The 25822-nt window shown below is 35.9% G+C and overlaps 1 protein-coding gene across 1 annotated transcript in view; it reads right to left on the bottom strand.

Annotated features, from left to right (window-relative positions):
* The window catches only part of cort (Cdc20/fizzy protein cortex), a 139631-nt gene that overhangs the window by 32639 nt on the left and 81170 nt on the right, over window positions 1-25822 (bottom strand). Inside the window, exons 4-6 of the mRNA XM_073981857.1 lie at window positions 22573-22755; window positions 22071-22451; window positions 21860-22009 (exon numbers count right to left, since the gene is read on the bottom strand). Of these exons, the coding sequence (XP_073837958.1) occupies window positions 21860-22009; window positions 22071-22451; window positions 22573-22755 (714 nt within the window). The remainder of the gene's footprint in view (window positions 1-21859; window positions 22010-22070; window positions 22452-22572; window positions 22756-25822) is intronic.

The following is a 25822-nucleotide window of genomic DNA, read 5'->3' as shown; positions in this document are numbered from 1 at the left end:
TTAATTAGGGGTCTAAAGTAAAACAATTGCCATTTGGACACTGGTTGGCGTGGGTTTAGAGGCATAACTCTATAACATCAAAGAGTTAGTATTTTCTGGTTCGACTAAAGGTATTAACCTTTGTTGAAAAGTGTGTTAGTATTTTATAATTACGTGTGTTTTTCGAATAACAGCAATAAAGCTCAAAATCTACTTATATGGGGTATTTCAATTAGCTCTGAGTCCATCAAATCATTTATAAAATAAATAAAAAGGGAGTCTACATTAATTTTTGTGATGATAAACACGGCTTGTGTAGAGCAGGACACGAACCCCGCAACCGGCTGTTGCTAGGCTTCAATGGCTCCCGAAGTCCTAACTTTACACATGTTCAAAGATGCCTTGAAAAAATATAAAAAATTGCATCTACAACAGTTTCTTCAGTTGTGTACATTACAGAGTTTGGGGCCCAACGTGGGGCAGAAGGATAATTACCATGTCCTTTAGGATCTATCCGATATTTAATTTTTTTTTGTAAATTTCATTATAGTGAAAATTTTCAATATTTATTTTGTCCACGATTTTTGGTCTGCAACAATTGGTAATGGACCTCTAGGATTCTCGGTGATATGAGGTTAACTTCTATCTAACTGACCATTGATCTACTGCCTTTGTTTTGTCCCCACAAATGCTTGGATAGAAAGAAATATTTTAAAATTTCAAATATGTGCATGTCTCTTTGAATTGATGTTTTAAAAAAGCTTAGATATCAGACCTGGAATTCATTAAATTTCGCAGAAGCATATTTATGACCGTTCTTGAATACAGAAGGTTCCCCAAAGTGTTAAAAATTTGCTGGTTTGTATTAAAGAACTTTGTTTTCTGAAATATTCATGTTCCATAGCCCATTTTTATACTATCCTTTTGTTATTCGAAATTCTTTTATCAATCCATATATAGTATTATTTACCAAGTAGGAAACGTCGAGTATACTGTTGATTGTTTTCAGAAAATAAGAAATATCTATCTCAATTTTTGAGAATCAATATTATAACTCGAATTCAGTCCCTATCACTTCTTATGCAACGTACTCTTTCCGTACCATGTCTTCAGATAAAGCACTGCCTCCGGAGCTACCTCCGGAATAATCCTATAAATACATGCCACATTTGTGAACAGGCATTGACAGATAAGCAGGATTGTCTTATCATAAGTGAGTGCTGGCATCCATTCCACAGAAACTGCATTGAACCACATCTCACAACGTCAGCAAAATGTCCAGTATGTAATAGAATCTGTAATTTAGATGATCTTAGAACATATTCTTTGGGCCCAAGGCCACCACCAGCTGTTAGGACTACTAATGTTAGAGGCAAGCAAGGTAGAGGGGCTATGAGTAAACACTATAATACCCGAAGTGTTTCCAAAAATCTCTTTCAGTATTATCAAAACCCTTCAGGCACTCAGGTAGAATCTTTTCAAACTCCTAATAAGAATACCGATGCGTCACCTACATTTCCACGACATCCCCTAACACAAAGAAATAAATAAAATGATTGAGTCCCAATTGACCAAATTTTTTCAAAACTTAAATTTTCAGAAACAGAACGTTAGCCAAAGTCCACAAACTCTGCCAAATTCAGTTCAGGATACTGGCAATAATGGTAATATACCAAATAATGAAAGTGCAAACACACAAAATCATAATTCCAATTGGCCAGGAAATCCGTAATATCAAGGTTCCCAAAATCGTTATCCTCCAGCTCCTAATCCACTTCCTGCATCAATTAACCCCAGTGTCATTGATCGGAATGCGGATAAAATAACATCGATAATTAACAACTGGAATCTGAAATTCGATGGCTCTTCTACGGGCTTAAGTATAGAAGATTTCTCTATAATCTGTAGGAATTTAAATACTTTACTCACCGGAAAAGCCCGTGAATGGTATTGGCGATACCATAAGACGGTGCCAGTCATTAGATGGAAAGACTTTTGTACGGAAATTCGCAACCAATATCAAGTTATGAAGTCCTCATTTGACCTTAAAGACGAAATGAGGAACAGAAAACAAAAGCCTGGGGAGTCATATGACTCATTTTTTGATTCTCTTCAAACCATAGCAGATAAATTGGCTATCCCTATGACAGAACCTGAGTTGATAGAAGTAATATTTATTTTGTCCAAGACCAGATATTCGTCAGGACCTACTATGCGTCCCTATCATTTCTCTCTCGCACCTAAGAAAACTTGTACAGATGCGAGAAAATTTTCTTAATGACGAGTACGTTCGTAGGTCTCTAGAACCACGAAATCAAGTTATGAACTTTTCTCAGGTGTCTGAGTTAGACGAAGAAGTTGAGGACCCTCAATCTGATTTTATAGTTAATGCTGTCCACAAACCAGAAGTAAATGCTGGAATTGCGATAATATTGGTCATTCTTGGCAGGACTGTCTTGAAGCCAGGACCATATTCTGCTACGGTTGTGGCACCAAGAATGTCTATAAGCCGCAATGTCCAAAATGTATGTCTCGAAATACTAATGTGTCAAAAAACTTCCGACAAATGGGTCATCAGAAAGACCATGCCTAAATGTTGACCCATATTCTAAAACAGAAATTTCAAATAATGATTTAGGTTATACAGACCAAACATCACCCAATCCTAATGCTAGAGAAATAAAAATATTAAAAAGACCAACTACCTCGATTAAGACTTCCACTGAGGACGTTTCTCGTCTGATTTACCCTAAATTGCCCTATCATAAACGTTGGGAAATGTATGTCCAAAAACGGAACGAGATTTTTAATGTTTCGGAAATTTCCACTGTCAAACCACCTAAATCCGTCTGCGCAAATATTTTCGGCTAAGAAATTGTGTGGAAAAATCCATATTTCATCGATCATCGCAAACCCACAGGATTCGAGATATTATGCGAAGGTGTAATTTTTAGATTTTCAAGAATTCGGTCGTTGGACACCGGAGCTAACGTTAGCTGTATAGGTGGTGAACTTGCTCTACTTAACTTCTCGAAGTTCCCAAACTTTTCTTCATGTAAGTCCCATGTAAGAACAGCAGACGGGAAAAGTCAAAGAGTCTTAGGTTGGATCGAGGTTAGAATTACTTTTAAAGACCAAACTAACGATATGAAGCTTTTCATCATACCTACAATTTCCCAAAGATTAATAATCGGTATTGATTTTTGGAAATGTTTCAACCTTCTGAGTAATCTATTAGTACCAAATGACATTATTTCCTTCAAAAATAATAACGTCTGCGTACCAAATGTTGAAGAACTCAACCTCCAAATTAAGCCAGATTACGGAAATCCCCACATAAGTTTGACCCCAAATGAAGCCAAACAACTGGAAGCTGTAATAGAACTCTTTCCAAGTTTTGAAAAACAGGAACTTGGCAGAATCTCATTAATTAAGCATTCAATTGATGTAGGGGATGCCAAGCCCATAAAACAAAGGTTCTACCCTGTTTCACCAGCGGTCGAAAAGCTTATGTTTGGGAGATGACTGAATGCTGGAGTTAGGTGACATAGAGCCTTCAACTTCACCATGGAGCTCTCCTATGAGACTCGTGGTGAAGCCGAATAAGTTTAGATTATGTTTGGATGCGCGGAAGCTGAATTCTGTGACTAAGAAGGACGCATACCCTCTTCCATACATTGAAGGTATATTCTCTAGACTCCCAAAGGCATACTTTATATCAAAGTTAGACCTTATAGATGCCTTTTGGCAGATAAGTCTGCATGAGCCATCCAAACAGCTGACTGCATTCACAGTCCCGGGTAGGCCACTCTATCTGTTTGTGGTCATGCCATTCTGGCTGTGCAATGCCCCACAAACTATGTGTCGACTGATGGATGAGCTCGTCCCCTCCCATCTAAGACATACTGCATTTGGCTATCTTGATGATATGGTAATCGTGTCGGAAGATTTTGATTCCCACATCGAAATTCTGATGAGGATAGCAGGACAATTTAGAAAAGCTAATCGTACGCTTAATGTAGCCAAAAGTAAGTTTATTGTTTCCAAAACAAACTACTTAGGTTACATTATCGGTAACGGCGGTATAACTACTGACCCCGACAAAATATCGGCAATCACCAACTGGCCAGTTCCCAAAAATTTAAAGCAGGTTCAGGGCTTTCTCGGACTCTGCGGGTGGTATCGTCGATTTATTCAGAACTTTTCGACGGAAACCTTTCCAATCACGGAAGTAATTTCAACAAAGAGGAAGTTTCATTGGACTGACGAAGCACAGCGTGCGTTTGAACGTTTCATATCACTCCTCACGTCGGCTCCAGTGCTAAATAATTCGGATTTCTCTCGGAAATTCTATTTGCACTGTGATGCCAGTGATTTTGGCATTGGCGCAGTGCTCGTTCAACTAGATGAAGAGGGAAATGAGAAGCAGATAGCTTTCATGAGTAAAAAGCTAAACACCTCGCAACGAAACTACAGCGTGACGGAACGAGAATGTTTAGCTGCTCTGGAAGCTATAAACAAATTCCGATGTTACCTTGAGTTACAGGAATTTGAGGTGGTAACCGACCACTCTAGCCTATTGTGGATTATGAGACAGCCCGACTTAAGACGGCTCGCAAGGTGGGTATTTAAATTGCAGCCCTACCGTTTCAGTATAAGCCACAGGGAAGGGAAGGACCACGTCGTTCCTGATGCGCTCTCAAGAATCCCAAGCAACGACATTTCGCGAATAATCCTATAAATGCATGCCACATTTGTGAACAGGCATTGACAGATGGGCAGGATTGTCTTATCATAAGTGAGTACTGGCATATATTCCACAGGAACTGCACTGAACCACTTCTCTCAACGTCAGCAAAATGTCCAGTATGTAATAGAATCTGTATTTTAGATGATCTTAGAACATATTCTTTGGGTCCAAGGCCACCCCCAGCTGTTAGGACTACTAATGTTAGAGGCAAGCAAGGTAGAGGGGCTATGAGTAAACACTATAATACCCGAAGTGTTTCCAAAAATCTCTTTCAGTATTACACTGTGCAACATTTTTGAGCCAATCGCGTGCAAACAACTTCTGTCCAGAATTTTATGAAAGTAGAGGACCAATAGGCAAAAACTATATTTGGGTTTTGTTTTCTTAGATCGGGTTCGGTTTTTATGGCCTCATCTAAACATGGTTAAAGATCGAATTTTTGAAACAAATCGGGGCTGTATCTCTGAAACCAATACGAATCTTGTTTTGACATCTGCAGCAAACTTGTAGATAAGAGCAAGAAGAAAATATTTGGAGGAATAGGGAACTCGAAAACCTGCATCTATTGCCTCAAATTTTATAATATATCTAAAAATTCTATAATTTCTGTATATTTCGCAGTGTATCTCCCAAAATGTTAAATTCATCTTAATGTTACCTTTTGGGAAAATATTCTCTGGAATGTAATACACAACTCTTCAGAACATTATATTGTTGTAAAATGCCTCTATCGCCTTGTTTATAGAAAATTGTTCAACAACAATCTGATAAATATTTCAATAATTCATTGAAATCCCAAACATGAGAATAAACAGCCTGTGTGAACATTGTTTGAAATAAGTTTTGTAAAAGGTATGTTATGAAATACCCCTTAAACAACGTGAAATAACCATTTCAGAGTTTCAGAATGTTCTGAAGAATTGATGGTCACATTATTTGAAACATTTTTAGAATGGTTACTTGTTTCAACTCCCAACAGTTTAGTTGTTACTGACCAGCATTTTATAAATTATGTAAACTTTTCTATATTTTAACGAGTTTGATGCATTAGATGCAGCTTTTCCTAGTCCATCTGTTTGACACATATGTTCTAGTACTTTAGGGCTACAATATTGCTGAAAACTGCGAAGCAAAATTCTTATTAGTTTCGGAGATAAAGGTCCGATCACTGTAAAAAAGGCTCATTTTAGGTCGGTTTAGATGAGGCCATAAAATCTAAACCCGATCTAAGAACACAAAACCCAATTAAGGTTTTTGTAGTCTCAATATGTACTTTCAGAATATGCCCATTAGAAGTTGTTTGCATTTCCAGTGTTGCACAGTGTTATCAAAACCCTTAAGGCACTCAACTCTGCCAAATTCAGTTCAGGATACTGGCAATAATGGTAATATACCAAATAATGAAAGTGCAAACACACAAAATCATAATTCCAATTGGCCAGGAAATCCGTATTATTAAGGTTCCCAAAATCGTTATCCTCCAGCTCCTAAACCACTTCCTGCATCATGTAACCCCAGTGTCATTGATCGGAATGCGGATAAAATAACATCGATAATTAACAACTGGAATCTGAAATTCGATGGCTCTTCTACGGGCTTAAGTACAAAAGAGTTCCTATAGAGAGTAAACACACTCACAAGAGAAACATTCAATAACGATTTCTCTATAATCTGTAGGAATTTAAATACTTTACCCACCGAAAAAGCCCGTGAAATGCATTGGCGCTACCATAAGACGGTGCCAGTCATTAGATGGAAAGACTATACGGAAATTCGTAACCAATATCAAGTTATGAAGTCCTCATTTGACCTTAAAGAGGAAATGAGGAACAGAAAACAAAAGCCTGGGGAGTCATATGACTCATTTTTTGATTCTCTTCAAACCATAGCAGGTAATTTGGCTATCTCTATGACAGAACCTGAGTTGATAGAAATAATTGCTAGAAATTTAAGACCAGATATTCGTCAGGACCTACTATACGTCCCTATCATTTCTCTCTCGCACCTAAGAATACTTGTACAGATACGAGAAAATTTTCTTAATGACTAGTACGTTCGTAGGTCTCTAGAACCACGAAATCAAGTCATGAACTTTTCTCAGAGGAAACAGGTGTCTGAGTTAGACGAAGAAGTTGAGGACCCTCACTCTGATTTTATATTTAATGCTGTCCACAAACCAGAAGTAACCTTTAAATGCTGGAATTGCAGGACTGTCTTAAAGACAGGACCATATTCTGCTACGGTTGTGGCACCAAGAATGTCTATAAGCCGCAATGTCCAAAATGTATGTCTCGAAATACTAATGTGTCAAAAAACTTCCGACAAATGGGTCATCAGAAAGACCATGCCTAAATGTTGACCCATATTCTAAAACAGAAATATCAAATAATGATTTAGGTTATACAGCCCAAACATCACCCAATCCTAATGCTAAAGAAATAAAAATATTAAAAAGACCAACTACCTCGATTAAGACTTCCACTGAGGACGTTTCTCGTCTGATTTACCCTAAATTACCCTATCATAAACGTTGGGAAATGTATGTCCAAAAACGGAACGAGATTTTTAATGTTTCCGAAATTTCCACTGTCAAACCACCTAAATCCGTCTGCGCAAATATTTTCGACTAAGGAAATTGTGTGGAAAAATCCATATTTCATCGATCATCGCAAATCCACAGGATTCGAGATATTATGCGAAGGTGTCATTTTTAGATTTTCAAGAATTCGGCCTTTTGGACACCGGAGCTAACGTTTGCTGTATAGGTGGTGAACTTGCTCTACTTAACTTCTCGAAGTTCCCAAACTTTTCTTCATGTAAGTCCCATGTAAGAACGGCAGACGGGAAAAGTCAAGGAGTCTTAGGTTGGATCGAGGTTAGCATTACCTTTAAAGACCAAATTAACGATATGAAGCTTTTCATCATACCTACAATTTCCCAATGATGAATACTCGGTATTGATTTTTGGAAATGTTTCAACCTTCTGAGTAATCTATTAGTACCAAATGACATTATTTCCTTCAAAAATAAGAACATCTGCGTACCAAATGTTGAAGAACTCAACCTCCAAATTAAGCCAGATTACGGAAATCCCCACATAAGTTTGACCCCAAATGAAGCCAAACAACTAGAAGCTGTAATAGAACTCTTTCCAAGTTTTGAAAAACAGGGACTTGGCAGAACCTCATTAATTAAGCATTCAATTGATGTAGGGGATGCCAAGCCCATAAAACAAAGGTTCTACCCTGTTTTACCAGCGGTCGAAAAGCTTATGTTTGGGGAGATCGACCGAATGCTGGATTTAGGTGTTATAGAGCCTTCAACTTCACCATGGAGCTCTCCTATGAGGCTCGTGGTGTAAGTCCCATGTAAGAACGGCAGACGGGAAAAGTCAAGGAGTCTTAGGTTGGATCGAGGTTAGCATTACCTTTAAAGACCAAATTAACGATATGAAGCTTTTCATCATACCTACAATTTCCCAAAGATGAATACTCGGTATTGATTTTTGGAAATGTTTCAACCTTCTGAGTAATCTATTAGTACCAAATGACATTATTTCCTACAAAAATAATAACATCTGCGTACCAAATGTTGAAGAACTCAACCTCCAAATTAAGCCAGATTACGGAAATCCCCACATAAGTTTGACCCCAAATGAAGCCAAACAACTAGAAGCTGTAATAGAACTCTTTCCAAGTTTTGAAAAACAGGGACTTGGCAGAACCTCATTAATTAAGCATTCAATTGATGTAGGGGATGCCAAGCCCATAAAACAAAGGTTCTACCCTGTTTTACCAGCGGTCGAAAAGCTTATGTTTGGGGAGATCGACCGAATGCTGGAGTTAGGTGTTATAGAGCCTTCAACTTCACCATGGAGCTCTCCTATGAGGCTCGTGGTGAAGCCGAATAAGTTTAGATTATGTTTGGATGCGCGGAAGCTGAATTCTGTGACTAAGAAGGACGCATACCCGCTTCCAAACATTGAAGGTATATTCTCTAGACTCCCAAAGGCAAACTTTATATCAAAGTTAGACCTTATAGATGCCTTTTGGCAGATAAGTCTGGATGAGCCATCCAAACAGCTGACTGCATTCACAGTCCCGGGTAGGGACTGACGAAGCACAGCGTGCGTTTGAACGTGTCATATTACTCCTCACGTCGGCTCCAGTGCTAAATAATTCGGATTTCTCTCGAATATTCTATTTGCACTGTGATGCCAGTGATTTTGGCATCGGCGCAGTGGTCGTTCAACTAGATGAAGAGGGAAATGAGAAGCAGATAGCTTTCATGAGTAAAAAGATAAACACCTCGCAACGAAACTACAGCGTGACGGAACGAGAGTGGTTAGCTGCTCTGGAAGCTATAAAAAAATTCCGATGTTACCTTGAGTTACAGGAATTTGAGGTGGTAACCGACCACTCTAGCCTATTGTGGATTATGAGACAGCCCGACTTAAGTCGAGCAAGGCGGGTATTTAAATTGCAGCCCTACCGTTTCAGTATAAGCCACAGGAAAGGGAGGGACCACATCGTTCCTGATGCGCTCTCAAGAATATCAAGCAACGACATTTCGGCATTAGACGTATCCAAGTCAGGGATTGATCTAGGATCACCATATTTCGAAGACGAAGACTACTGTCGCCTAAAAACACAAATCAATAGCGACCAAAGCAAATATCCCGATATCAAAATCATTGATAAATTTATATATTATCGCACAGTGCACTTCACCGGAGAAGAGGATAAAGAGCAAAATTGTTGGAAGCTCTGGATTCCTAACAGGCTACCCAAAGAGACAATTTACAAAGCACATGACATACCTGTTGCGACTCATCACCAAAACAATAGAGCTTTTACGGCGTACATTTTTCTGGCCAGGAATGGTCCGCCATGTACGCGAATATGTCCGAAATTGCGAAATGTGCAAAACTACTAAAGCTCCCAACATTGTTTTAAAACCTCCAATGGGCAAACTAATGGAATCTGTGCGCCCTTTCCAGCGACTATACGTGGACATTCTTGGCCCGTATCCCAGAAGCAAGAGTGGCTTTATCGGTCTACTCATAGTCCTTGACCACCTCACTAGATTCCATTGGCTCTGCCCATTGAGAAAGTTTACAGCTACTCCAATAACAGAATTCCTCCTGCAGCACATATTCCACGTGTATGGGGTACCCGATCAAATGAATTTAATGCTTTTCTAACGAGACGGGAGCCCACAATCAAATGCCTCTAAACGGGTGAACCGTTCGGTAATTGCAGGTACATATAAGGGCCTATCTGAAAAAGGACCACAAACGGTTGGACCTGAACTTATCCTCCATCAGCTGTGCTCTGCGAAATGCCACCAAACAATAAACTGTTCCCCTTATCATGCTCTATATGGCTTTGACATGATAACTCACGGGGCTTCTTACGAATTATTAAGAAAACTACAAATTTTAGAGGAACCCACAGCCAAAATAACTAGGGATGATAGCCTCCTACTTATTAGAAAAGACTTGCGGCAACACATAATGGAGGCTTACGAGAAAAACCAGCATAACTACAATCTCAGAACTCGAATGCAAAATTTTACAGTAGGACAAATCGTCTACCGTAGAAATTTTGCCCAAAGTTCTGCTGAGAAAGCGTTCAACTCTAAGTTATCTCGGTTTTTATAAAATCGAAAGTTAAAGAAAAACTCGGCACCCATTATTACTTATTAGAAGATATGGAAGGCAAAATGGTCGGGACTTACCACGGAAAGGACATTCGTCTTTAGTGTTCTTTTCTCCGGCTAATCCCAGATCGTAAAATTCCTTGAATTATCAGGTTTGTGGAGGACACTTCAATGAAAAGATGTACTTTAATGATATATTCACATTCTTTATACCGATACAAAGACGCATTATTTAAACTTCCTCGTTAATCACTTTTGAAAAAAGAATGACACATTCATGCAAATAAATACCATGAGTTGCTGGTTGTTTTGCATTTTCGTTTTTGACCAACTATACAACGTTTTAATACTTAATTGAAACTTTCGAGTTAATCACTTTAATTGTTAGAACGACCCATTCATGCAAATGAATACATTTATTTGCTCGTTGTTTTGTATGTTGGTTTGTGATCTTGTCGATTCTCTATAATACTCATCGCAATTAAATTTCCAACGATGCACTTTTATATGACTCTTTAACACTTTAGCCTCAGTGGCTTTGCTCAGAAATTAATTAATTTTGGATAATCCTTTCTTAGAGTTATCTAAAGCAAACACAAAATTATTTCGTATCACAAAATATTTTTTTTTTCATTTATTGTTTCTCTATGCTGTATAATATTGTTTCTGTAAAAAACTGTAGCTTGCAGAACTTTTTTGGTTTTGTTTTGATTCTGCACCAAGTAGGCAAATAGCATATCGCTCTCATTAAGGTCCACCAGAGTTGTTATAGAAATATTGTATAGCCTAGAACAAATAATAAGCATCTGTGAAGGAAAAGAAAATTTGTAATTATGATATATTAAAAAAAAAATCAAATACTTTCCGAATATATTCCGATAAATATCGGCTAGAACCGATATGTTGGCAACTCAACAGGTTTTTTTACATTCGTTGTTCTCTCTACGTTTCACATTGACAAGCAAAGGCCTAATCTTCCGCAGCCAAATTAACTAACTTTCTTTCTTAAAAAAACTTCAAGGAGAAAACACCAAAAAATATTTTAAATACATCCAAATTAATTAAAAGTCATCCCTGCGATTTAAGTTATTATTTTTATTCCGTCCAATTCTACCAAACGTGCGACAAATTAACTTCCTTTTTTAAGAAGGGTAAGATAGTTAAATAAGGCGTAGAAAAAGTACAACCTTTGATAGAAATTGTTTTATAGGGACTTCTCGCATAGCGTCACCTGTCGTTAAGCATCCATATATGAAATTAATCTTGATTCAGCATTGGGATTCCACACCAGAGGGCAATTTACTAAACTCAAAGGGAAGGGACTAAACTTATTGCTTTTGCTGTACAAATCTCAAAACCATTTAATCAAGAAATAAGCCAACAGGCCAAATATAATCCTGTCTACCCGCAGGGTAATTGAGTTTTGGTGTATTTTTAAACAAATGGGACCGTCAAAATTCTGACAACTATCCGGATCAAAACAGCCAAAGTCTCAATTGAATAAAAAATCATCGTTGGCTTGTCTTATAATACCTCAACATTTGCGAATTTCAACAAACTGTTTTTCATATTGGAACCAGGTTGCCACAGGGTATTATACTTGAAGAAACATAATAGAAATCAACTTCAGTCCTTTTGGTAAAGAGCAAGTGTTACCAGGAGATATTGCAATTTGAATACTTGGGTAGCATATTCATCAAAAACCAAAAATGCCTCTTCAAGACCAAAAAGAACGAGTAATAGCCTGTATCACCGTCAATAATCTAAATATCATAGTGACGTATTACATACTACATATTTCATCAGTCATTACGCATGAATATAAAATCATATAGTGAATATTTTGATGCATTATATATACCAATTGACATTTTTTATTTAGTGAGACATGTATACATGTTTCTACCCGTTTTTGTCTTCACTTTGAGTGGTGATTCATATTAGTTTCCATACCACATAATGTCCAAAATGTATATATAATGTATTAAAATAATTTCTTTGTACTGCATACTAATTATTTGTCACTTATTGTATGATCGACCCTAGAAACTTTTTACATTGAAAACCAAACAGCATCCCTCTTCAAATCTCGTTGAAACAGATCTGCATAACATAACAACAACATACGCCTCGATTGGAGGCCTTCATGACAAGCAACGTATGTTAGTAAGTTTTTAATCAATCCCCATTTACACTAAATTTCTTATGTCGATCAGAGAGCATATTTTACAAGAGAGATCATATGCTTTGAGTACTCCAAATTTACATGTTTTTTCTTATTTGAGTTATCCCTCCTTGTTTAGAATAACACTATTAACATATAACCTCTCTATGATAAAACGCTTAAAACGAAGTATATAATTTTGCTATTTTCTCACGCAGTTTTAAGATACATATTTATAATAATAACTCTTTGAGGGCTCAAGTAATTTATATTTTCGATTATGCAAAATCTAAATCACCTTGTTAAACAATGCGAAAAAAATACATTACTATATTCTGAAATTTTGAGCTACATAATTTAAATAATTTAAATGTATACATATTTATTGAGAATTAAATAAATTTTGAATATTTTGAAATGAATCCTTAAAAGATAAAAACGAGACGTTTCTTGCAATATGGTATAGGGTCGTAATGTTGGATTGAAATCGTTTAATTAGGGGTCTAAAGTAAAACAATTGCCATTTGGACACTGGTTGGCGTGGGTTTAGAGGCATAACTCTATAACATCAAAGAGTTAGTATTTTCTGGTTCGACTAAAGGTATTAACCTTTGTTGAAAAGTGTGTTAGTATTTTATAATTATGTGTGTTTTTCGAATAACAGCAATAAAGCTCAAAATCTACTTATATGGGGTATTTCAATTAGCTCTGAGTCCATCAAATCGTTCATAAAATAAATAAAAAGGGAGTCTACATTAATTTTTGTGATGATAAACACGGCTTGTGTAGAGCAGGACACGAACCCCGCAACCGGCTGTTGCTAGGCTTCAATGGCTCACGAAGTCCTAACTTTACACATGTTCAAAGATGCCTTGAAAAAATATAAAAAATTGCATCTACAACAGTTTCTTCAGTTGTGTACATTACACAGGTTTGCCGCTTGAATAACCAACGCGGCCTTTGCTCTCAATTTGCAGTTTGTGGAGTTTCTCGTCTTCTTTGCACATCCACTCGCTCTTTACATTAGTTTTGTCAAACAATTTTCTCATTGGATCAAAGTTTCGCTTTCTTCTGCAGCGATCGTAGTCTTTCAAAAGAGTTCTTAATTTTGCCTGAATGGCTGGGTCCAATATATGCGGCAAGTTCAATATTTTACTCCACAGAACCTTTTGCTGTAGACTGAAGTAATTTGATGCGAACAATGACGTGTATCTTCAGGGGCACAATTGCCACTATGCCTCTTCTTATTGGCGCTTGAAACTGGACTGGGTTCTTTGTCCAGGTTTCTTTGTTCTTCTCCGCGTTCTAAGCACTCTTCTTGCGTTACATGTTATAATTCACTTTTCGCTTCACTATTCACTTTTTATATTTGTTCTTTTCGGGGTTTTCGACACTTGTTGAATGACACAAACCAATCAATGAATAATTTTTCAATATTTTTCTAACAGGTACTTATAAATGGAATTATTTATGTTGACATCATACATGATTCAGCACGTGTGCGCTTTAAAATTTTAAAAACTTTCAAAAAAATAAGGCTATAAATGTGGTTTCTGTAGTCAACGGAAAAGACACACATCAATAAAAAATGCAAATCTTTCCTTCATACATTGAATGTAAGGGAGTAACTCCCATAAATGAACCAATAGAGCATTTAGTCATAATTTTATGACAGTTTATTAGCTCGCTACTGCAATCATAAAAATGAGTTATCCTTTTTTCACTAATTTGCAAATTGTGAGAATCAACGTTCAACGTCAACGTATTTTCCCTAGAGATTCATTCGATTCAACATGTGATACCTTCACTTAATTGTATATAAAAACGTGAGATGTTCATCGACTTTTATGATCAATGTCTCATTTTGTTAACAGGTTATGTGGCTTTACTTGGAAGTAATAAAAATTTTCAATTTTTTTCCTTTTGGGTTCAAAAAACTAACAGAAAAGAAAAAATGTAAAATTTTTCACAAAAATATAATTTCAAAGTGGTTTGTGCGTGGCCTTTTTAATAATTAAATGGAATGAACGTTACCATTGGCATTAAAAGGCAAAAGCTCATTTATTCCTGCTACACGAAATCATTTTTGAGAAAAAACGTCAAAAAGTCATAACCCTAGTATACATATGGATATGATAGGTTCATCTTGATCCTTGATGCTGCAAATTGTGTGTGACTACTTGATACAGCGACTTATGTTTATTTGGTCCTTGGATTGTTTATCTCGTGTGTCCTTCAGAGCATTCAAAAATTCCTGAAATAAAATGTATAGAAGTTTAATGATATGACGCGATAATGGATTGTGCTAAGATATGTATCAATACTTACCACAGATATATTATAAATATTCTGCTTAAATTATTTATCCTTTCTATGATGTAGCTCGTAAAATGTTATCTTTTAACTTCTTAAATTTTTGCACAACAAACGCATCAAAATATGTTTTTTAATTATGAATCAAGGCATATTTATACAAGGTAGAAGTGGCAATCAGCTGTATTCTTACTTTTTTGTAAATTTAGTTTTCAAAACCTAATGGGGTCTACTCATGCAATTTGAAACTTCGAAATTTGCTAACCATAAAACACTGCTTTTCATCCTAAAAGTGTAAGAAAAATTACCTACGACAGTTCTGAATGCTTAACATTTACATTTTGATTCAAATTTGTTCTATTTTAGAGGATTTTCAAAATGTTTTTATGTTTTTCCTAAAAAAAATTTGGAATATTTTCTTTGACAATTAATTTTCAATAACAACAATGTTGTTTTTGTAAATATGTTAGTTGTTGTAATTCATGCATATACCTTATATAAATTTGCCTTGTTATGAATAAACCAAATGCCAGAAATTTTTTTCTGTTTTGTTGAAAAAAGAAATGATGTTGAAAAGAGATTACAAGAAACATTGTTGATTACACTATCCATCGGTAGTCTATAAAATAGTCAATATATTACACGCCGAATTACCTGTAACTGGTGAATTGGCATCATAGGCAGGGAAGCCTATTTCCAGTGACAAAAGCAGGCTATAGGCTCTTTTGTGTGCCATTTTTGGGTGCAAAGTAACTAGGATCAATGAGTAACTAGTTACATAACTATGTCAAAGTAGACAATTGCTATTTCTTGAACAACTGGGCAGTAATATATTGACTATTTTATATACTACCGATGCACATAGGTTTCAATCAGGAAATTTTTGGCCAAAACCCTATTTTTGAAGTTTCGAAATTTAAATTTTGTTTTGCACAGAATAATAAAAAACACATCAAGTCATCTGAAAATAATTAGTTTTTGTAAATAACGTTAGTATTCGTTGATTGGCGCAGTACCAAAGTTGATACTTTTTTATGTAAAAATAAAACAGACTTTGTGCTGTAAAATGTACAATTTTTGTTGTATTGCGTCGCTGCATAATTATACAGAAGTGAGACCAAAGTTATTATGAATCGGGAAGCTGTTAATGAGTACTTTCATAATATTTACAAAAAGAACGACGAAATTTGTAAAATTAGCGTAATAAAATCAATGTTTTTATATATATTGAAAATTATTTTTTACAGATATTTTTTAAATATATTTAAACTTTTAAAAAAATGTCCAAATTTGTCCACCTCCAAATCGAATTTGGAAGATAGCAGGGGGTCTGTACTAATAAATTCAGAAGTCAAATCGTGCTCAAATTTGCCACAGTTAAAATAAAGTGGATTTTTCTATTTCAAAGATGGGAGAATTTTTTGTAGATACCTGTTGTGACTGTACGTAGTATCCAATTGAAATAGAACGGTAATACGCACATCTATCAACCGAGTTCCATTAAAATTCATATTTAAGGGTTTCAGAGTGTAGAAAACAAGTATGTATAATTTTTTTGAAAATAGGTCAATTTTTTGTAGTAACCCCCACATAAAAGTACTGTCCGATTTTAGATATTTGTGGATTTTAGCGACACTTTATGACCGATTCGGCTGAAATTTGGTATTTTGACCTCTTGGAAGATATGAATCCTTCGTACCAAAATGTTCATAGGTCAATGTTTTGTTTTAGACCCCACACAACGGGACCAGCCCTGTTTAACAAATTTTGGCAGTTTTTGGTCATTTTGGTCGATAAAACGTAAGAATTGCTGTTTGTGCACATTTATTATAATTACTAATTAATTTCAATACAAAATAGACGTTGAAATAGTTTTGGCCAGAAAATTTGGATATGGGACCATTGTGCGATGGATAGTGTAATCGACAATGTTTCTCTCTTGTAATCTCTTTTCAACATTATTTCTTTTTTAAACAAAATATAAAAATGTTCTGTCATATTGTTTATTCATAATTAAAAAACGTATTTTGATGCGTTTGTTGTGAAAAAATTTAAGATGCCCAAAAAGAACGTGTTACTAGCTAAATCATAGAAAGGATGAACAATTTAAGAAGAATATTTATAATATATATGTAGTAAGTATTGATATCTATCTTGACGGAATATATTATCGCGTCATTTCATTAAACTTGTATACCTTTTATTTCAGGAACTTTTGAATGATCTGAAGGACACACGAGAAAAAACATTCCAAGGACCAAATAAACATATGTCGCTGTATCAAGTAGTAACGCCCTAGTTCCAGTATCAATGATTAAGATGGGCCATATCCATAAGTATACAAGATTATATTGTCATTTGTAAAATTTGTGCACACCATGTAATAAAATAAAGTGTGGCTGATGCATATGTATATGCAGATACCCATTTATCTGGTTGAACTTACTAGTAATTTTGACTATCATTTCTGACTATCGAATTGACTGGTTACTGGTAATGCAATGAAGATACAATTGCCTTCACACGACTATCGAATTGGGTGGTTACTGGTAATGCAGTGAGGAGACAATAGACCCCTTCCTATGACATCCCCATGTTAAATTCACCAGTCGATAACACTGCGAGTAGATTGGGTGGTAACTAGGCCAGGAAAATTGCTAGTTATTCCTTAGTTACCCGAACAACTTGGTAATAAGAGTATTGACAAAGAAATCATCTCACCTAAATTCTCTCACTGAGTGTGAATTGTGTCAGTTAGATTTTCACTCACTACTATACATTTTTAAACTATTCATGCTGGTAAAAGACAACATTTGGGTAGTCTTTGACCAGATCTACATCCTCATATAAACAAATTCAACAATATCTTGCAATTTACCCCAAAACAAAATGCAATTGAGTCAGATGTCTGCGTAGTTTCCGTTAAGGCGACCTCTACAACAAACAAGCACACTACAATTTCTCTGTCTATTCTTTTATTTGTCTGGGCTATGGTGTTTGTTTTATTGATGTTAATATATTGTTACGGAATTAGGTTTAACTAATCTCCGTGTAGACGTTGTTTTATTCCCCAGTACGATTTGTACCAAATAAAACAGGGTTCGTTTTAGATTACGTTTCTACAATGCTTTATTTACTTTATTCCATTTATTCGGAACCGACTTTAATTACTACTAAGCACACAGCTTATATCTAGTTAGCACGTGGCTCTTCTTTAACCGATCTGTTCAGTTCAACGCTTAAAACAAAACTAACTCGTCATTGCCAGTTCCCCTGTATTTATACCCCAAAGTCTCCCTGTTCGAGAGTCCTCTAGAACACGTCTGGCAACTCCTCGAATCTGTACAACGAACACTCAGACGCACTAAGCGAACAACCATACTCACATACATACATGGGGGGAATACAAGCGGACGACAAGCACAGTAATGACGTAATTACAACAGCAAACAAATGCAAGAAAGAAGTAGCAACTAAACGATAATCACACGACTATGGCAAACAAACAAAAGCACATTAATAAAAGGTAATGTAACAACTATATTGATGAAGAGAGTTCTACATGGTATACCAACTACGTAGTTGTTGTTGCTTAAATAAAGTAACTGCGTAATAAAAACTTTACGTTACAATTCAAATTTTTAAATTAACGGAAATCAAACTAAACTAGCTTAAACCTATCAGTTACATTCGTAACATTGCCTCCCGCTTAAGCCTGTTCGTCCCGAATAGGGACAGTTCCCTCTCGGTGGTATGGGCATTGGTAACACTGCCTCCCGCTTAAGCCTGTTCCTCTTGACTAGACGCAGTTCTCGTCCCGTAGTGGTAGCAACCGATTTAGATGTACCCTCTACGCCGTCAGCTTTGGACCTTTGCTCTTCTGGACGACATTGCTTTCTTTCCAGGAATCGCGACGTTATACCTTCTTTCTTCGTGATCACCCTCCTAAGTGCCACCTGGAATTCCTCGGACTTGAACTTCCTTGCTGTACGGCTGCTTTTCGATGGACCTTTCCTCCTCGTACATATTCGCTTTTTCCCCCTCGTTGCGGGATTTTTCCACTTTCCTACCAATTGTCGGCGGCTTCCACCTTCAGCGTACGGACATCGACAGCGATCTCGCTGGATTCTGCCTTCGGGCGATGTTTGCTTTTCTCGTTGAAGGCCACACTTATCGGTATTTCCACATTGGACCATGTCATCACACGGTGCTTTATGTCCAGGTTGATATCGAAGGCAATCATGAAGTCTACACCAAGTATAACTTCGTCCACAATATCGGCCACTATAAAATCGAAATTTACCGATTTTCTACCCATGCTCAGCCTTTGGTAGGCCTTTCCATGCACCGTTGTAGTCTCGCCTGTGGCCGTCCGCAATTTGACTCCATTTAACGGCAATACCTTCCCTTTTACCAAATCCGGCCTAATAATGGACTTTGTGCACCGGTGTCCAATGTCAAGGTACGTAATATACCATTGATGAAGCCTTTAGCCGTTAAGTTGTGATTCTCCTGCTGGACTATGGCTATAGAAATTGTGGGACCATCGTTTTCATCATCTGCCAGCGGCGCTTCGTGATTGACGGAATTAACTTTTTTTGATTCACCTGATGTCTCATTTTTCGGATTCTTAGCCACAAGTTGGTCTTCGCTTTTCAAAGGCGGTGAGACGGATCTGGTCCTTGTTCGTTGCAGTTTGCATTCTCGTGCAACGTGTCCAGCTTTCCGACAGTTGTAGCATGTCCTTCTCGTTTTGCCAGCCCTTCGTTTCACTTTATCTATTACCTGCATTAAGACATCTTTCATTAGTTCGACAACGGTCTGAGGATTGTTGTCCTCAACTTCCAACCTACGCACATTGCAAGCCTCTTGCTTATGTCTGCCACCGTACTTAAGTTCGAGAGCAGCAATTATATCTCCATAGTTGTTTCTAGAAGCGGCGGGAATATTCTGTAATACGTCAGCAGCACCGCCCTTCAATGCCATATGTAGTTGTACCTTGTCGTTGTCGTTCCACGAATTTCTCGATGCCCCGCCTCGAATTGTAATTTGAAGACATCTAACGATGTAGATCCTTCGAATTCAGGAGGCTTGATTTTCAGAGTGTTATCAATAACTCGCACTTGACCTCCTTTGATTTCCAGTTCCGACATTTTCTTTTCCAGATTCACAAACTTCTCGTCGTGGGCCAGAAGTTGTCCATCCAGTTTCTTTAAATGGTTATCCACAACCTCCAATCGCTTTTCAATAATTTGCGTAATATTCTCGAGTCTTTCGCTGATTTTTCTAAAATTTGCCTCTAATTCTTCCAATTTTTGGGAATTTTAGTCCAATTCCTCCGTCAGACATTTGAAGCTTTCATTTATTGCAATAATCTTCCATTCTCTTACTAAATTCCTTCGCCAATGTTGCTGTAATCACTTCTGCAATCTCCGTATAACTCGCAAATACATAAATACAACTAAGACCAGACAAATTGCATGCAACAAAAAAAATGTTTACGAAACTTTGTATAGAAACATTACCCTTAACAGGTTGCAGTTAATTCAAATCGCAATCAAGGAGGAACATTTCATGTAATGGTATCAGAAACGAAATTAATGAATTCAAGGATCTATTCAAGAATAATTCTACGTCAATTGGATCGGTAAATTCGGTTAAATACGTAAAAATTTATAAAAGAAAAAAATGTTATATCACCATATCGTAATATAACATTATGTTAATTTCAAAAGCCATTCACTGAAGAATGATAGCAAAAAAATGTCTTATCTTGTTGTATTTATGTCTTTGTAACTCGCCACCGCCTCTGAGGGTTTATCCCTAATCTCAAACTCATATTCGTCTATGTCCATTCTGAGGCGCTCGAACACTTCCAAAAGGCGTTTTTGTAGCTCAGCCTTACTTCCGGTAGTTGGCAACCCAATCTTAGATAGCTGCTGCTTCAAGTCTTCCTCACGTAGATCCGTGAACTTCAACTTCATTGTAGGATTATCGTAATCTCACTCCTGATACCAATTGTTACGGAATTAGGTTTAACTAATCTCCGTGTAGACGTTGTTTTATTCCCCAGTACGATTTGTACCAAATAAAACAGGGTTCGTTTTAGATTACGTTTCTACAAAGCTTTATTTACTTTATTTCACTTATTCGGAACCGACTTTAATTACTACTAAGCACACAGCTTATATCTAGTTAGCACGTAGCCCTTCTTTAACCGATCTGTTCTGTTCAACGCTTAAAACCAAACTAACTCGTCATTGCCAGTTCCCCTGTATTTATACCCCAAAGTCTCCCTGTTCGAGAGTCCTCTAGAACACGTCTGGCAACTCCTCGAATCTGTACAACGAACACACAGACGCACTAAGCGAACAACCATACTCACATACATACATGGGGGAATACAAGCGGACGACAAGCACAGTAATGACGTAATTACAACAGCAAACAAATGCAAGAAAGAAGTAGCAACTAAACGATAATCACATGACTATAGCAAACAAACAAAAGCACATTAATAAAAGGTAATGTAACAACTAGAATGATGAAGAGAGTTCTACATGGTAGTTGTTGTTACTTAAATAAAGTAACTGCGTAATAAAAACTTTACGTTACAATTCAAATTTTTAAATTTACGGAAATCAAACTAAACTAACTTAAACCTATCAGTTACATTCGTAACAATATGCTAAACACACGGGGAACTTTAAAAGTTGTGTTTATTAACAAATTTTGTTAAGTAAGGATTGTTTTAATGGTTAAAAATAATTAAAAGTAGGGCTTTGAAAACACGTCTCTCTCGAAAAGTTTGACAATTTTTTTTGTAAATATTTTGTTTGGCTTGTAAAATTTTTAAATACATACAAGTTTCTCTAATGCTTGGTTTACATTTACGAAATCCACTCGATTTCAACTGTCAAATCCATAGGGCTTTGGAATTGACAGTTGAAATCGAGTGGATTTCGTAAATGTAAGCTTAGCATAACAATTACCTTGACTAGAAGTACTGACTAATAGCTCTCCAGTAATTTTGCTGAATGATATCGAATTAATTGCAAACTTTCTTCCATTTTGTTGGTAGTATGCCACTATCTTCTTGCTCGGAACATGCAACAGGACAATTGACGCCGGTACATCTTCAGCTGCAATTTATTGATTGTTTATCATTATACTTTCAATGTCTTAAAATATGATTTTACTTACAAATTGCTAAATCTACGCCGGTCCATGGATGCCAATCGAAGACAACGTTCAATTTCCGCCTCGATTTTACTGAAAGGTATTCGGTATACATATTCGAATTATAAATAACGATATTCCCCTCTGCATCCCCAGTTGCTAAATATCGCATGGTGGGCGAAAAACGTAGAATCGTTATGGGAAGGTGGTATTTTTGTAATTTCTTAATTGTGAATAGTTCGGGTACGGACAAAACATATATTGTACCGAAGCGAGTGCCACACACTATTTGTGTACCTGTTGTATTCCATTCTATACAAAGCACATCACCGTACCAAAGATTGAACACCTTACCACAAAAAATGGAAAAATCATCCGTTCGCGCAACGTCCCACAGCTCCAAGGCTATTAAACGTCAAAAAATAGATTAATTTTTCAAATAAATTTAATATTATTAAAAACACAGTACCTAACCCACAGGGCCAAAACGGTCCAAATACAACAATCTAAAACACGAATGACTCACCTGGAAAATTTAAACATTTGCAGCCTATCGCTAGGAATTCCCCTGATGGACTAAATGCCAATGAACTGGGGCATTGAATATTAAACGCCATTGTGATGTCCTCCTTACTCTGCCAAATTATTACATCTTGTCCAAAAGACAGTGCAATTTGACCTTTTGTCGACCAGTCGACAAGATTCTGTTCTGTATATAAGAAATTTATAAGGAATTGTAACGAGTTATAGTAATTTGACTTTAACCCTGCGTTTACAAATGCCAGTATTGGCAAGACAATAGCAAAAATACAAACCTTTTTCACAAATACATTTATACATTTTTAAATATGTATAGAGAAAAGTATGAATGTATTGGCGAAAATGGTTTGTAACTTTGCTATTGTCTTGCCAATACTGTCTGTGTGTAAACGCTTAGTAAAATACTCCAGCAATAATATTGCACTCACTACTCTAAATTTTCGCGTAATTCGCTAATCATTCCGATTTAGAGTAGTTTGCTGTTTGCCCCTATATGATATATTTCTCAATTTATGGTATAGATAGTAACCAACTTTTCAATCCGAATAGAGTTTAATAGGAAACTCCGAGTCCAGAACACAGTTTTTTGCCAAAGCATTTATATTAGACTATTATTCATTTTTCTATACTTTATAGGATTTAACCAACTTTTTCAGCAACATTGTCTGTAATAATGTATTTGTATTTCTCAATAGGGTTTTGGGTTTTCCCAGTTTTTTCATTCCCGGAAGCCCGTTTCACAAAATCGAAATCTCGGATTCTCCGGATTAAGCCCACAAACACCATTGTCATTATTCAAAGCTAAAGAAATAGTTCAGGGGAAGGAAATGTAGCTCTGGAAATGTAAATGTAGCTGCTGTTTAAAAAAAAATCATAACGAAACTCCCTCAAAATTTGATTCTAGGATACATTTAGAGACTAAATGGAACATGTGTATGTTATATTTCATATAACTACGCTGGAAGTTCGAAAAGTCACGGTGATCCACACTCGTATTTTCATATATACAAACTTCAAAAAATCTTACATATATAAACTTCAATATAGAGGCTTTATTTCATTGTTTTAAAATTTAAATAAAAGTTCGATGTAAAAAATTAGAATTTAAATTTTAAAATAGAAAATATTCTTTCACGCTGATATAAAGTGGGACAAACATGCTTTGTTATAGTCCAAATTTTCGCTGTAGCTTCATTCATTAACTTTTTTTCCTGAAAAAAAAAAACTTTTGTGGATTTTATTTATTTCAAATTCTGTTGTCATTTCCTGAGTGTGTAAAATCATTATCGGCTTCCGATTCAATGGTATAAAAGAGACGAGCATAGATTCTTAATGCCATGTTCATAACAGTAATTAAATTACACGAATTAACCCGTTCATACGACATGGTACACAATTCATAGCAACATGACAGATATTAAGACCATTACGCTGTTTTGGTAAAATTCTCAGCATATTTTTCAGAGTCATATTGGAACTCGAGTAGGTTAAATTATGTGATATCATGTATATGTGACAAAAACGAGGCAACGCAATATGTTATATAGGAAGTAAAACATTTTAGTTTAAGTGGTGAAGGGTAATGAAGTTTCCAAATTGGAGATACATTATCACAATTATAATAGATGTAGAAGATATTATTAACATGTAAGTAGAATTTAAATATTTTCCGTTGATGATCCAGGAAAAAATTTGTTCAGCTCGCTGATGTCATCAATTAAAGCGGGTTTATCATTAGGGCTAGCATTTATGTATATTCCTCTTAAGGAAAATGCAGAAGCAATACGTTTTTGCCTTTTTAGTTTAAGAGCAGATCGCAGTATTTTGAAGTTGGTTGCCGTTAGATTTTCATTAATAAATATATGTCCATTAGAATTATCTCCGATGTGACGAAGGCCAAGTTGACATTTATTATTTTTTTCTATAATATGCTAGCGATTTTAGTAAAAAGTTTTTATCATATAGAGTAAAAAACTTAAGCATAATGGTACCGTCAGGGTTATTAGCGTTTTTTACTCAGTATATGGTTTTATATAACGGAGTTTCAATGTTAATAACATTTCATATTCTGCTTAATGACAAGTTTACACTTACGCTCCAAAATCCACTGGATTTCACGAAATCCTGAAATACACCCCGGTGTTTATACTTATTTTTTTTTGTTGGTTTCAAACATATCACAATTATCAAGGTAGATGCATATGAGCAGCTGATCGAACATGAATTTTCAAAACAAGTTGTTGTAAATTGAATTAGTCATCAAAAAAATACGACAATATAGAACTTTACTGCTTTATTTTGAAAATTATCGTAAAATTATCTATATATCCTATTAATTGTGTATTATACTAACAAATGAAAAAATAAAAAATGATTTTATGGTTGAGACATCATAATAATAAATTTTTATAGATAAAAGTTGTGTTCAGAACCTGCAAAATATTACTACTACAAATGCGTTCCCGAAATCTAGCATGACTTGCACTTCTCTTTAAACGAAAATAGCGCTGAATAACAAACACATTCTTCTCCTGTTTTCTGCTAAACAAATTTGGCATAGTAGAAACTAGCAACATGTTTATTGGCACCTGAATATTATAGCTGATACGTAGATTTTGACATTTCTGGAGTTATTGCAATTTCCGTCATATTTCCTTTCCCGTATTTTTAAGAAATTTGTATGGGAAAGCAATTTTTGACAATTCGCTCTTTTTTCTAACATTACCGTTAAAAAAGTAATGGGACACAATGGAGAATATCATTGTAACAAAGTAACTTAATATTTTTGATAATAAAAATTTTTGTTGCAGCAGCAAAAGGTGTTGCAACTTTTGGTACTTTTTTGAGCAAAGACAGAGTTGTATATCATGAGTACTGTGATTTCGATGTTGATTTCGCTGAAATCACGAAATGAGATGATTTCATTTTTGTATGCGAAATCATGATAATTTTTGCTTGATTCCGCGCGAAATCACGAAACGCCTTCGAAATCACGAAACGACGCCGAATGTAAACCAAGCATAACACTTCATGCAGATTTTCATTATCGTAACGCGGGATACCATTTATCCACAAATCACAAGAAACGGCTAGATTTTCTTGTTTGTAATTGTAATTGTGTAACAAATAGTATCATTTCTGAAAAAAGTGGCACATGTCTTTCGATAAAGTGTCACAAAAAGTGGCACATTTTTTCTTATTGTTAAGAACTGAAAACAATATAAAATATTGATGCT

Source organism: Musca autumnalis, unplaced genomic scaffold (assembly GCF_047663935.1).
Source record: "Musca autumnalis isolate F117 unplaced genomic scaffold, ASM4766393v1 scaffold_4, whole genome shotgun sequence".
In the NCBI taxonomy this organism is placed as follows: Eukaryota; Metazoa; Arthropoda; class Insecta; order Diptera; family Muscidae; genus Musca; species Musca autumnalis.
Note: the sequence above shows the minus strand (reverse complement) of the source record. Positions and strands in the feature narration are given on the sequence as shown.